Here is a 15555-nt window from a genome sequence, read left to right on the forward strand (position 1 = left end):
GATAGCAGAAAGATTTACACATTTAGAAAGGAGTTTCACCTGGGTTCGAGTTTGAGAGCTTCAAGCTTACAACTTTAATGGCAAAGCACCCCATGGTGCTCCGATGACGCATGCAAGGGCATCGCTTGGTTCCTCAAGTCTCAATGGTTCCAAATATGTAAGGTTCAAGTTTGATTTGTGGAGGTAAGTAGGAGAGTAAGAACTCTCTTCTCTCGGTGATAGATAGAGTGAGTTCGAGAAAGAGACAGTTTAGAGAGAGTGAGGGATTTTCATAAATGAGGAAGGAGAGAGAGACCGAAGTGGGTTATAACCCCACTTAAAATCTTTTAAGTGAAACTACAAATTTTCCCCTCCATTTACTTTGAATTACAAATAAGCCATCGAGGTCTCGATTTGTAATTGCTTTCGACATAAAACTAATGTAAAAAAAATAAAGTTATGAAACTTAAGAAAGAATCAAGGTTAAATTCTTGAGTTGAAGCTTGCTAAATTATTTAAGACACCCATCAGGGGTAAAATGGTCATTAGACATGTCTCGGGACTAAAATCCAATAATTTAAGGTACGGGTCGTAACATATTGCATCCTCTTAAGAGTTATGATTATTTGTGGCACACGCTAATTCTTAGATTGTAGGAACTCCAAGACTAATAGGATCTGATTATGTCCATATCCAAACCAGATCGCGTGTCTTGTGGAACAAGCATGACCATCCAGCGGAGTCCCTAGGATTCCGCCTAGTGCCAGGAGCAAAATGATGGTGGCACCGCTATTCCTTTTAATACAGCTCTGCCCGGAGCTGGTGAGTCCATGACCAAACTTCTGAGGTAACTGTATTCGGATTAGCCTAACTCCGACCCTGGAAAATCATGGTCCTACACTTGAGATATCTTTTTCCCAGTCGCCATCGACCACCAGGACGTCCTTGAACCAATTTTTGTCTAACTAGGGATATCCAAGATGTAAAGCCCCCAGATAAATCTGGGTCTTCGTGCGAAATAGTAATGGTCATCAAAGTTTTTCCGCGCATTAAGCAACATTCTAAACTCTTGAAAGTCAATGTCAGCACCATACTAGGGTTGGGTTGGGTTCGAAACGATTCGGTTTTTTGCCAAAATCAAAACCGAACTGAAATTTCGGTTCAGTTTGGTTCAATTTTTTTCATTTTTTTTTCTGTTTTGGGTTTCTTTGGTTCGGTTTCGATTTTTTTTCGATTTTTTTGTTCTTTCAAAAAATGATGTAAATGGAAGGAACCTGCCTAATGCCCATCAACCTCCAGTTCTCATATATCAGAGAATTGAGAGTCTCAAAATCTTGAATATATTCAAGTAATTCAACTACTTATGATCAAGCATATTGAATTCAAATTTTCAAAACTTAAGCAAATACAGAAACATATATTCTTCAAGGAATTGTACATCACCAGGATTCAAAATTCTAAAACTTTAAAATTTGCAAAATCATGAAATAATTCAACAAATTAACTGATCAATGTAGATTGAAACAAAAACAAAGCAAATGGGTTCGTCTAAATGCCATAATCGGACTCCAATATCGCATGCCCACATTCAAATTCAAAGTCAAGTCCACAATAGATCTAGAAAATTTCAAATCATATTCAGAGAAAAATACAAACTTTTTCACCTTAAATTACATAAATTTCAAATGGGTAACCATAAAATTAAAAACCCATAAACTGAAAAATAAATAAAACCAACAAACGGAGATCGGAGATTGACGGCTTCGGTTCAGAGCCACCATGTCGTCTCTTATTCTCTTGCCGGGGTAAAACTGAAGATGAGAGAGAGTGAGTGAGGAAGCAAAGGCAGAGAGGAAGCAGCGGAAAGGGGGGAGAGAGAGTGTTTGAGAAAAGGTGAAAACTAAAATGGGAGTGAGTGATGGCTAGGGCTTAAGAAATTTTATGAAGCATTAAATAGTAAAAACTTATAAATAATGTACTGGTACTAGGCCTGGCAAACGGGTCGTGTCTGTCGTGTTCGTGTCGTTTTTGTGTAACACTTGTTATCTTAACGGGTTGTGTCGTGTCATACCCGTTATCTTAACGGGTCCTTAACAGGTCGGGTCACTTTACCCAACAGGTAAAGTGACCCGACCCGTTATGACCCGCTATGACCTGTTAAGAAAAATGTATTTTTTTTCTTCTTAAATTTGCACATACTACACATTGCCACATAAATATTACTTCAAAATATTAAAACACATTTGTTGTTTAAGTACTACACCTACACTTGAAAATAAGAGTAATAAACAAACATTCATACACTACTAATCTATTACAAAATATTAAATGTGCAAGGATATGCAAAATGAAAGAGTTTTTGTTTTCAAGGTTGTGAAACCTTTCTCAAGAGTTTAAACCTTGCCAATGGAACTCAAAGCTTGCATGTTATTCCTTTTACAAAATCCTCAATTTTCATCGATCATCATGACATAAGATTTTGTGGTATCCACTAGTGTAAATATTTTAAATTGAAGATCGAATTCATTCATTGTATTCATATAGGGTCAAGGAGTCTAGCTGTAAAAAATCATCAAAATCAGAGTTAAAATAATCGTTAAATCGTGATTTTTCGTTGATAACAGTTGAAAAGTTTTGTCCCGTTGCTTGATCTTTGAATGTTTGTTTTTTGGAATTTTTGGCATATGCGATCTCGAAGTATATACAAACATGTTTGATAGTTGGATCGTTGAAACTAGTTTCGTAGAATGCGTATCCCATCAAAACAATAGATTCACTAACACTTAAGAGTTTGTTTATACTTTCATTAAGTACAACATAAGATTTTGTGGTATCCACTAGTGTAAATATTTTAAATTGAAGATCAAGTTCATTCATTGTATTCGTATAGGGTCAAGGAGTGTAGCTGTAAAAAATCATCAAAATCGGAGTTAAATTAACCGTTAAATCGTGATTTTTCATTGATAACCGTCGAAAAGTTTTGTCCTGTTACTTGATCTTTGAATGTTTGTTTTTTGTGATTTTTAGCGTATGCGATCTCGAAGCATATACAAACAAGTTTGACGGTTTGATCGTTGAAATTAGTTTCGTAGAATGCGTATCTCATCAAAACAATAAATTCACTAACACTTGAGAGTTTATTCATACTTTCATCAAGTATAACATAAGATTTTGTGATATCCACTAGTGTAAATATTTTAAATTGAAGATCGAGTTAATTCAATGTATTCGCATAGGGTTAAGGAGTGTAGCTGTAAAAAATCATCAAAATCGAAGTTAAAATAACCGTTAAATCGTGATCTTTCATTGATAACCGTCGAAACGTTTTCTCCCGTTACTTGATCTCTGAATATTTTCTTTTTGCAATTTTTGGCATATGCGATCTCGAAGTATATACAAACATGTTTGACGGTTGGATCGTTGAAACTAGTTTCGTAGAATACGTATCCCATCAAAACAATAGATTCACTAACACTTAAGAGTTTGTTTATACTTTCATTAAGTATAACATAAGATTTTGTGGTATCCACTAGTGTAAATATTTTAAATTGAAGATCGAGTTCATTCATTGTATTCATATAAGGTCAAGGAGTGTAGCTGTAAAAAATCATCAAAATCAGAGTTAAAATAATCGTTAAACGTGATTTTTCGTTGATAACAGTTGAAAAGTTTTGTCCCGTTGCTTGATCTTTGAATGTTTGTTTTTTGGAATTTTTGGCATATGCGATCTCGAAGTATATACAAACATGTTTGATAGTTGGATCGTTGAAACTAATTTCGTAGAATGCGTATCCCATCAAAACAATAAATTCACTAACACTTAAGAGTTTGTTTATACTTTCATTAAGTACAACATAAGATTTTGTGGTATCCACTAGATGAAATATTTTAAATTGAAGATCAAGTTCATTCATTGTATTCGTATAGGGTCAAGGAGTGTAGCTGTAAAAAAATCATCAAAATCGGAGTTAAATTAACCGTTAAATTGTGATTTTTCATTGATAACCGTCGAAAAGTTTTGTCCTGTTACTTGATCTTTGAATGTTTGTTTTTTGTGATTTTTAGCGTATGCGATCTCGAAGCATATACAAACAAGTTTGACGGTTTGATCGTTGAAATTAGTTTCGTAGAATGCATATCTCATCAAAACAATAAATTCACTAACACTTGAGAGTTTATTCATACTTTCATTAAGTATAACATAAGATTTTGTGATATCCACTAGTGTAAATATTTTAAATTGAAGATCGAGTTAATTCAATGTATTCGCATAGGGTTAAGGAGTGTAGCTGTAAAAAATCATCAAAATCGAAGTTAAAATAACCGTTAAATCGTGATCTTTCATTGATAACCGTCGAAAAGTTTTCTCCCGTTACTTGATCTCTGAATATTTTCTTTTTGCAATTTTTGGCATATGTGATCTCGAAGTATATACAAACATGTTTGACGGTTGGATCGTTGAAACTAGTTTCGTAGAATACGTATCCCATCAAAACAATAGATTCACTAACACTTAAGAGTTTGTTTATACTTTCATTAAGTATAACATAAGATTTTGTGGTATCCACTAGTGTAAATATTTTAAATTGAAGATCGAGTTCATTCATTGTATTCATATAAGGTCAAGGAGTGTAGCTGTAAAAAATCATCAAAATCGGAGTTAAATTAACCGTTAAATCGTGATTTTTCATTGATAACCGTCAAAAAGTTTTGTCCCGTTACTTGATCTTTGAATGTTTGTTTTTTGTGATTTTTAGTGCATGCGATCTCGAAACATATACAAACAAGTTTGACGATTCGATTGTTGAAATTAGTTTCGTAGAATGCATATCCCATCAAAAGGATAAATTCACTAACACTTGAGAGTTTATTCATATTTTCATTAAGTATAACATAAGATTTTGTGATATCCACTAGTGTAAATATTTTAAATTGAAGATCAAGTTAATTCAATGTATTCGCATAGGGTTAAGGAGTGTAGCTGTAAAAAATCATCAAAATCGAAGTTAAAATAACCGTTAAATCGTGATCTTTCATTGATAACCGTCGAAAAGTTTTCTCCCGTTACTTGATCTCTGAATATTTTCCTTTTGCAATTTTTGGCATATGCGATCTCGAAGTATATACAAACATGTTTGACGGTTGGATCGTTGAAACTAGTTTCGTAGAATACGTATCCCATCAAAACAATAGATTCACTAACACTTAAGAGTTTGTTTATACTTTCATTAAGTATAACATAAGATTTTGTGGTATCCACTAGTGTAAATATTTTAAATTGAAGATCGAGTTCATTCATTGTATTCATATAAGGTCAAGGAGTGTAGCTGTAAAAAATCATCAAAATCGGAGTTAAATTAACCGTTAAATCGTGATTTTTCATTGATAACCGTCAAAAAGTTTTGTCCCGTTACTTGATCTTTGAATGTTTGTTTTTTGTGATTTTTAGTGCATGCGATCTCGAAGCATATACAAACAAGTTTGACGATTCGATTGTTGAAATTAGTTTCGTAGAATGCATATCCAATCAAAAGGATAAATTCACTAACACTTAAGAGTTTATTCATACTTTCATTAAGCATAACATAAGATTTTGTGGTATCCACTAGTGTAAATATTTTAAATTGAAGATCGAGTTCATTCATTGTATTCATATAGGGTCAAGGAGTGTAGCTATAAAAAATCATCAAAATCATAGTTAAAATAACCGTTAAATCGTTATTTTTCGTTGATAACCGTCGAAAAGTTTTGTCCCGTTACTTGATATCTAAATGTTTGTTTTTTGCAATTTTTGGCGTATGCAATCTCGAAATATATACAAACAAGTTTGACGGTGGGATTGTTGAAACTAGTTTCATAGAATGCGTATCCCATCAAAATAATAGATTCACTGACACTTAAGAGTTTATTCATACTTTCATTAAATATAACATAAGATTTTGTGGTATCCACTAGTGTAAATATTTTAAATTGAAGATCGAGTTCATTCATTGTATTCATATAGGGTCAAGGAGTGTAGCTATAAAAAATCATCAAAATCATAGTTAAAATAACCGTTAAATCGTGATTTTTCGTTGATAACCGTCGAAAAGTTTTGTCCCGTTACTTGATATCTAAATGTTTGTTTTTTGCAATTTTTGGCGTATGCAATCTCAAAATATATACAAACAAGTTTGACGGTGGGATTGTTGAAACTAGTTTCGTAGAATGCGTATCCCATCAAAATAATAGATTCACTGACACTTAAGAGTTTATTCATACTTTCATTAAATATAACATAAGATTTTGTGGTATCCACTGGTGTAAATATTTTAAATTGAAGATCGAGTTCATTAATTGTATTCATATAAGGTCAAGGAGTGTAGCTATAAAAAATCATCAAAATCGGAGTTAAAATAACCGTTAAATCGTGATTTTTCGTTGATAATCGTCGAAAAGTTTTGTCCAGTTACTTGATCTCTGAATGTTTGTTGTTTGTGATTTTTTGCTGATGCGATCTTGATGCATATACAAACAAGTTTGACAGTTGGATTGTTCAAATTAGTTTTGTAGAATTTGTATCCCATCAAGTTCAATGGTGTGTATATATATATATATATATTTATTAAGTAGATTTAAATTTATTTATTTTGTACGTATAACACTTAAGAAATTAAATGGTATGTATATTTAAGCCGATTCAGTGGTCACCAGTTTTTAATATTTAATTTAATATATATATATATATATATAATTATTGTAGTTTTTAGGGGTATAAAATTGTTAAATTAATATATAATTATTATAATATTTTTTTAGGGTTATAAAATTATAAAATTATAAAATTAATATTTTGCTTATCGTGTATCGTGTTACCCACGTGTATACCCGAACCAACCCATTATCTTAACAGGTGCTTTCGGGTTACCCGATAACGACCCGATTCGTTATCGTGTCGACCCGAACACCTGTTAATTTCGTGTCGTGTCGTGTCGGGTTATCAGGTCGTGTCAATAATTGTCAGGCCTAACTGGTACAATTCTAACAACACAAAGCCTACATTCAGTTGGCTTGAAGCAACAATCCTAACCTGGAGGTCAGGGGTTCAAACCTTGATGCCAACATACTTTTTAGGAATTTATATATGGTTTTTTTTTTTGTTCGGTTTTTTTCGGCTTCGGTTTGGTTTGGTTTTTGGTTTTTGAACCCACCCCTACACCATGCCATTGATTGAGAAGGTCAAAGCAGATAATGAGCCTGAAGGCAGTTAGGGCTAAGTCGTAGATAACCATGTTGTAACTGATCAAGATGCCTTTCAAGCAGTCAGAAAAAGGAAATCTTAGGCCTAAGTCTAGGAACCACAAACCGACCATGATGTAGGGCCGTCAAGGGTTAGACAAAGTGGGGAAGACGGCCCAAACATCGTGCCCGGGTTCCCACCAAACCCTACAATGGTTTAAAAGATCCAAATAACTCTCAACAAAATTTTGGCCTTCTTCTTGGTTGCAAACCCTTGTTAGTCGAAGATTGTATGGTAAAATCTTGGGCAATTTGGGAGTCAGAGACGTCATTAAAGAAGATTGAAGAAATTGGGGAATTTTTTAATGAATGAGTGAAGAAAGTTAGAGCCTTTTTCCTTGAATGATTTGGAGATTTTTTGAAAGGTGAAGAGAAATGTCTGAGATTATATAAATGGCACATAACAGAGTCATCTAGCCATTGAATCTAGACCGACTTCTTTTAAGATCAATGAATCTGATGATTAAAATCAGTAAATAATATAAAGGTAATTTCTTGTTATTCATGCACAAGCAACAAAGGGAAAATTTCATCATTGTGACCTTTATGACACGATGCTCGAGATCGCACTTCTGAATCGAAACGTCTCCACTACTCCACAAAAAACCATATCACCATTAAAAGATAGAAAACCAAACGGTTAGTCTAGCTTACTCCGGAAGACATGGTCTTTTGGGTAACTATCCATCCTCAAGGTGAACAAGTGCCTTTCAAATACATAGTTAGGGGAAGTTATGGGACAATGATTTTTCAGGGCCTGAGTGAGGCTAATCGGAATACAGTTACCAAAGAAGTCTGGTCATAAACTCAACAGCTCCGCGCGGAGTTGGATTAATGGAGTCATGGTGCCACCATCATCCTGTTCCAGAGCAGTGGACGAAGTCTGAGCGACTTTACTGAGATTGACCATGCTTGTTTCATAAGACTCGGGATCTGATCTGCTTTGAAATCAGCCAGATCTTTTATGAGTCTTGAACTTCTTACAATTTAGGAATTAGCGTGTGTTGCAAGTAATCACACCCTTAAAGATGATGCATTATCTACTTCTAAATATGTTATAGGATTCTCTCAGCTTAGCATGAGAAGAAGAAGTGAAGAAACACCTAGGGTTAGTAGCAGAAACCCAAAAAAATGGTGGAATTGGGCTCAGGCATGCAGGGTTAGAGGCGCTTAGAAATTTCTGAAGAGGAAAGGCAGAGAAACTGCGATAGAGAAATGAAGAGGAGGAGATTTTGGGCGCCATGCCAAAATTTTGGTGGCCTTCCAAATTTTAATCTCCCGCCTCCTTCTAATGTTTTTAATTATGTATGATTACTTTTTTTTCTTTGCCACAATGTATGATTCTATTAAAATTTATCGTTTTGATAGAATACACATTCTACGAAACTAATTTCAACGATCTAGCTGACAAACTTGTTTGTATATACTTCGAGATCTCATACGCCAAAAATCACAACAAACAAACATTCAGAGATAAAGTAATGGGACAAAACTTTTCGATGGTTATAAACGAAAAAACACGATTTAACGGTAGTTTTAACTCCGATTTTGATTCTTTTTTACAGCTACACTCCTTGATCCTATATGAATACAATGAACTAATTCGATCGTCAATCTAAAATATTTACACTAGTGGATACCACAAAATCTTATGTTATACTTAATGAAAGTATTGGTAAACTCCAAGTGTCAGTGAATCTATTATTTTGATGCGATACGCATTCTACGAAACTAGTTTCAATGATCCAACCATCAAACTTGTTTGTATATGCTTCGAGATCGCATACGCCAAAAATCACAAAAAAACAAACATTCAAAGATCAAGTAATGGGACAAAACTTTTTTACGGTTATAAATGAAAAATCACGATTTATCGGTTATTTTAACTCCGATTTTGATGATTTTTTTACAGCTACACTCCTTGACCCTATATGAATATAATGAACTAATTCGATCTTCAATTTAATATATTTACACTAGTGGATACTACAAAATCTTATGTTATACTTAATGAAAGTATAAATAAACTCTAAATGTTAGGGAATCTATCGTTTTGATGGGATACGCATTCTACGAAATTAATTTCAACAATCCAATCATCAAACTTGTTTGTATATGCTTCGAGATTGCATACGCCAAAAATCGAAAAAAAATAAACATTCAGAGATTAAGTGTGACAGCCCGTCTCGAATTGTTCGTACTGTAGGTGTGAAATAAAGTTTTTGCCCCTAGTGGTTATTTGTGTGGTTGTTTTGGGTGTTTGGATGGTTGCATCTGGACCACACATTCATCCTCATCTCTTGACCTTTTCCCATATACCTCATCTGTTTCGAATCTCTCTCTCTTCTTCTTCTTTCGTACGGACCATAACCAAAACCCTAAAAAACGTTGCGGATCGAGGTGGAAAATTATACCTTTGTGTTCGTGAGGACCATACGAGTTCAACCATACCAATTTCAGGTAAGGAATCCTTCGATTTCACGTCGAACCCAAGATATCCAGTTCGGGGTACTGTTCATGCACACGTAAAATCGTGTGTTTTTGGGAATTTCAGGTTTATAGGAAGCTTAGTGAGGTCCTTAGGAAGCTCGGGGTGGTTCGTTGGAAGGATTTGGACATCGGGATCGTGAGTTGCAAGTTTGGCCGACTTTTCTCGAATTTCTCCGGCGTGATCCTGTGATCTTTGAGGTTTTAAATAGGTAAGGAAATGTTAAGAGCTTCAATTTGGTACTGGTTTATGAAATTTGGTTGAAAAACGAGTGAGAAATAAAGATTTGAAAATTTTCCAGTTTTTCGGCGACCAGCGATTCGCTGGAGAAGAAGACGGAATATTCCGTCAGTTTGGACTGAATTTTCTTAACGGCGTCAGGTTAGTTTTAATAGATATTCCCTAACGCCGTTAGGGTTGCCACACGTGCGCCAGGCACATGCCCGCGCGTGATCGGCGCGTCTGGCCGTGCCTTGGCCGGCGTGTGGCGGCGCGTGGGAGGTTAGAAAATTAATTTAAAAATATGGGGATGTTCATGAGGTTGAGTAGATCACGTTGGTGTATTTACACATCCCATTTGAGCATTGTATGAGAAGTTTTTACGTAGTTTTGGTTATGTGCTTTAATTGACATTTTTATAGTTGTTTCGCATATAGGTGAGACCCATCCGGAGGACCAGCGCGGGCTTTTGGTTTTCTGTATATACCTATATCAGTGAGTGGGCTTTTGGTTTTCTGTATATACTTATATACTTGTGGTTTTTCCCAGAAAAATAAAATAGAATGTTTATATGTTTTAAAGGCCATGCATAATGTTTTCATATTTACTTATGCATTAGTAGTTGCATATATATATATATATATATATATGTTTGGTGTTGCGAACGTACAAGTAAGTGTTAGGTAAGTCTATGGGTTATGATTGTGAATTAGTGGTTATGTGAGATGCATAGAGAGCTTATAACCTGCACCCCCGGTGTTAGTGCTCCTGCCCAAAGTAAGGCACAGTCCTTCATGTGATGTTCACCTCCTGCACCATACGCTCACCTTGGATCCAAGTTAGGTGCATAGTCTTGTCGTACAGACCACTTTAGGTGGTTCCGAGTCGTAGGCGACCCGCAATTATTCGCCCAGTCTTCATGTGATCGTAGCACTTGAGCGTATTTATTTACACCTAGTCTAGTCGTACAGACCAGCTTTAGGTGGTTCCGACTTGTGTGCAGGTATAATTAGTGAGTTGGGGATTTGAGCTCTAGATTCAGCCGTACAGGTCACGTTAGGTGACTCCGGCTGACATGTTACTTGCATTGTTTGACATTACCTAGGTTACTTACAGTCTATTTAGAGGCATTCGACATGGCATAATTCTGAGCATGTTTTCGATATATATGTATATTCTATTTTCTGGGAAATTATACAGGTTTTATGGCGAGGGGTTAGAACTTTTGTTAATGAAATGATTTTGAAAAGCTTTGCTTTTGCCCACTCACACTTTCTGTTTTACGCCCCTCTAGGTTTTAGTTAGAAGCAACTTTGGTGGTTCACGAGGACTTGGCGGTGGTTCTGACAGAACATCACAAATGTAGGATCACCTTTGGGTGTTTTGTATTTAGTATTCATTCTTCTGGACTGCACTTAGGGTTTCTGTGCTCTGATTACGTTATCCAACTTAACCTCACACTGGTTGTTACTTTAACTATTTATTTAGTAGTTTGGTTTTTATTTATTCGTACTTTTATCATTTTCTTTTGCTTCCGCACTGTGCATATGGCTACGTCACCCTCACGTGATAGCCAGCACGACTTGTCTACGGTCGGGGTGTGTCATTAAGTACGGGACAAACTTTTTCGACAACTATAAACGAAAGATCACGATTTAACGGTTATTTTAACTCTGATTTTGATGATTTTTTACAGCTACACTCCTTGATCCTATATGAATACAATAAACTAATTCGATCGTCAATTTAAAATATTTACACAAGTGGTTATCACAAAATCTTATGTTATAAATAAACTCCAAGTGTTAGTGAATCTATTGTTTTGATGGGATACGGATTGTCTGAAAGTAGTTTCAACAATCCAACCGTCAAACTTGTTTGTCTATGCTTCGAGATCGCATACGCAAAAAATTGGAAAAACAAACATTCAAAGATTAAGTACGGGACAAACCTTTTTTACGGCTATAAATGAAAGATCACGATTTAACGGTTATTTTAACTCCGATTTTGATGATTTTTTTACAGATACACTCGTTAAACCTATATGAATGCAATGAATTAATTCAATCGTCAATTTAAAACATTTACACAAGTGGATACCACAAAAGAAAAAGGCAATGAAAGAACCCCAAAACAAAAGCAAAAAAAAGCAAAAACAAAAAAAATCTTTGCGCGACGTAGGTGTATCTGTGTCGCGCAAAACAGCTTTGTGCGACGTAGGTGCACTTGCGTCGCTCAAAGTTGGGAAAAAAGGTAAAACATTGTAGGTTTGGCGCCAAAACTTTGCACGACGAAGGCCAACGTCGCGCAAAATAGTTTTGCACGATGTTGGCCTTCGTCGCGCAAAGTGCCGTTGAGCAAAGGCCATTTGCGCGACATTTTGTGTTTGGCGTCGCGCAAACAGACTTTGCACGACGAAATTTTCTGCATCGCGCAAACATGTTTTTCTACTAGTGTTGGATACACAGCACTGTTGCCGTAAAATCAGCCGACCACGGAGCACCTTTAGTTTGGATAAACAACACTACATCGAGGCCAACTGATTATCTATCCAAGTCTCGGTCGAAAAGGATTTTCGAATCCTTGTTGGCAGAGGTCATCTCATTAGCCTTCTTGGCAAAGTGAGGTGTTACAGGTTACTAGATTCGGCACAGTGAAAGCCGAATTTGATAGTGAACTTCATAGAACTAGCAGCCTTGTCTTCAGGCTCTAGAACCCAAAGGCCGAGACATGTTCCTTCCTTGGCCACAGTCGCAAGATCAAGAAGTCAGCAGTGCACTCAATGCAACATCAACACATTTTACTCCTCGGCCGACTAGTTGGCATGCCCTGCACACAACTAAAGGACATAGTCAGCTTATTAATTACTCGGCCTGCACGCCACGTAAGTTTTGTAGTTTTTAAGGTCAACAACTTTACAAGAATCCAATCATTAGTTATGCTTCAACTAAGGAAATGGGGGTGCAGTATGCCATCATTGATGCTGCTGAAATCGTCATCAATAAGCCTTTTGTGAAAGGCGTTGTCTCATGCCAACACGAAAGATGTCAAAATGCAAAAAGCTTCGGTCGAGGTTGCAATCCAAACTTCGAAGTTCTACACCTTTGATATCACCAAGGCCGATGTTATTTTCGATCAACTCCTCACGACAAAGATAATCAAACTTTGGCAAGGCCATGTCATACCTAAGGTTGAAGATTTGAAAAGAAAGGCATATTGCAAGCTTCACAACTACAACAAGCATGCTGCCAGCAACAGTGTAGTGTTTCGAGATGCCATCCAGGATTGGATAAATAATGGCAAACTCAAGTTTCTTGATAACGCGCAGATGTTGGTTGACACTAGTCCTTTTCCAACAGCAACGGTCATTTGTTTATATTTAGAGAATTTGGGCCATAAACAGAGGATTAGGGTTTGGAGGCGGTGACGGATTGATTGGAGAAGATGATCCGGATGGAGAAGCCATGAGAACTAAGAAACAAGGAACGATCTATTTGGCGAACAAGAAAATCTTATCAAAAGAAAAAGATAAGGATCGATGCCACAAGGCAAACGGCAAGAGATACCATAAAGAAATTTTGAAACTTTCTTTTGTCTTTTACAAGGAAATATTTACTATGTCTTTGTGGGCAATTTATAACTTTATTTTGTCCATCGATGCAATGCTCCCTTACAATATATTAGATTATTCTGAAATATTATTATATTAAGCTTAGTATCATATATAAGATTCAAATTCTTCTTTATTTTCTCCGTTTTCTGAAACATTACAATAGATTACATTATTTTGAAACAGAATACAAGACTCAAATTCAAACTATAGGCCTATTATTGAAATAGAATTAACATGGAATATGCATCCCAGTTTAATTGAAAGGCCACGTGAGAAAATAAAGTGTCACAGATGCACGAACTTAAGCATTTTCTAAAGTGAGTATTGCTTCAACAATTGCGGAAGTGTCACTGCCAGTTGACATGATTGACACGCATCCATTCCAGGTGTCCTTGCTGTACGGGCGAGTTTGACACAAGAAATTATAGATTATGTCCCAAATTCCTCCCTTTCCAAAGTGGCCAGGTTCGCGAACCTCTGTATAGACCTGCACTTACGTACATATTGTGAGGATTCGAGGGATATCGAAATGTGTTTAGTTTCTTTATCAGTTAGTGTAAATATAATTTTATATTAAAAACGAGTTGTACTACTAACCGTGTTGTCCCATTTAGTCCTGTCCCATGGGTTGCTCCAGGACAACATCCAATCACATTCGGTACCATTCTTATCCGTGCCTCGGTACACAACAGCCGCAGTGGATCCAGAAGCCTCACCGGCAGTTTTGACGTGCAGAAACGCACCCCACTGACCATTTGCAATCAGTGCTGCGTATGGTGCCTTTCCGATGTGCCCCAACCAATCTTTCTTATCAGAATATGTTATGGTATCCCCAGTTGCATTGTAAACAAGGCAGAGTGTGGACACTCCATCGCCATACTGCTCCTTCAATTTCTCCACATGTGTTCGAGCGTTGAAATCCTTTTCCGCGGCATTTTTCATATTCAGTGCCACACGTGCCCTGTCTAATTTTCCTATTGTCTTGCCGGCATACTCTGGCATCCCCTCCAAAGTTTCATTCGTGATGGAGTTGCCAAAAACGTTATACGCCATCTCTAGACTGAACTCAAATTAATTTTCTCCCTCTCTCTCTCGTGATTTTTCTTAGAGAATTTCTTGGTGAGGCATGCATGTTTATATAATCTCATGAGTAGGCATGTTTAGCAAAAGGAAAAGTCTAAAGTGTCCCTTAAGAAAATAAAAAAATAAAAAATAAAAAATAAAATAAGGACACGATATCATGTCCCTGTATGATCTGGAAGCAATCGCATGATGTTTTGGAAGTAAATGAGGGGTGCATGAAGCATGCATGGAATCACACTATCACATGAATAACTATTTTTAAACTTACATCTACCAATTATGATAATGAAAGTTACTGCGCCATTCTTCAAAAATACTTCTCCTTGACGTGAGTGACGTGACTTTATTTCTCCAAAGTGTAGGTAAATAACATAGGTAAAAATGTATTACAATGGTTGATGTGGCATGTTGCTTATCCAATTATCTTGCAATAGGCAAATCAAGTAAATTTTATTTTACTTCATCTTTAGTTAGCATATATATATATATATATAATCTTTTTTTTCTTCTTCCACATAAAATATTTTATTATAAATAAAAACATGAGATCCGATTGGAATGAGGCAATATTGCCCACTTTGTGAGTGTAGGCAAAATTTGCCTATCCAATTGACTACATCATCGCAGCATGATTGTGAACTACATTTCGGTTTCACATTAACAACGATTGATTTTGACATCTGAGGTAAATACTAGAGAAAGAAAGTTTGTTGATATATAATATTGTCAATGCCATTGATGCAAATGTGGCGATTTTGAAGTAAGTGAGGGATGCATGTGAACAAAGTTAGTTTTGGTTTCATATAAACAACTGTTAATATTGAAATTAAGGAAAGAAAGTTTGTTGATATATGATATTGTCATTGACGTTGAGGCAAACACAGCGATTTTAAAG

The 15555-nt window shown here is 35.8% G+C and overlaps 1 protein-coding gene across 1 annotated transcript; it reads right to left on the reverse strand.

The window, feature by feature from the left end:
• Positions 1-13667: 13667 nt before the first annotated feature.
• On the reverse strand, positions 13668-14684 carry LOC137707840 (23 kDa jasmonate-induced protein-like). Its single transcript, XM_068446769.2, has 2 exons — positions 14175-14684; positions 13668-14064 (listed from the first exon to the last, which is right to left on the reverse strand). The coding sequence occupies exons 1-2, from the start codon at positions 14628-14630 to the stop codon at positions 13879-13881; spliced, it is 642 nt and encodes a 213-aa protein (XP_068302870.2). The 5' UTR covers positions 14631-14684; the 3' UTR covers positions 13668-13878.
• Positions 14685-15555: the final 871 nt, after the last annotated feature.

Source organism: Pyrus communis, chromosome 17 (assembly GCF_041283825.1).
Source record: "Pyrus communis isolate YQ-2024b chromosome 17, ASM4128382v1, whole genome shotgun sequence".
NCBI lineage: Eukaryota > Viridiplantae > Streptophyta > Magnoliopsida > Rosales > Rosaceae > Pyrus > Pyrus communis.

Coding starts and splice junctions, on each gene's coding strand:
- LOC137707840 (XM_068446769.2), bottom strand. CDS start 14,630: ATGGCGTATAACGTTTTTGGCAACTCCATCACGAATGAAACTTTGGAG. Junction 14,065..14,174: donor GGACTAAATGGGACAACACG/GTTAGTAGTACA, acceptor ACGTAAGTGCAG/GTCTATACAGAGGTTCGCGA.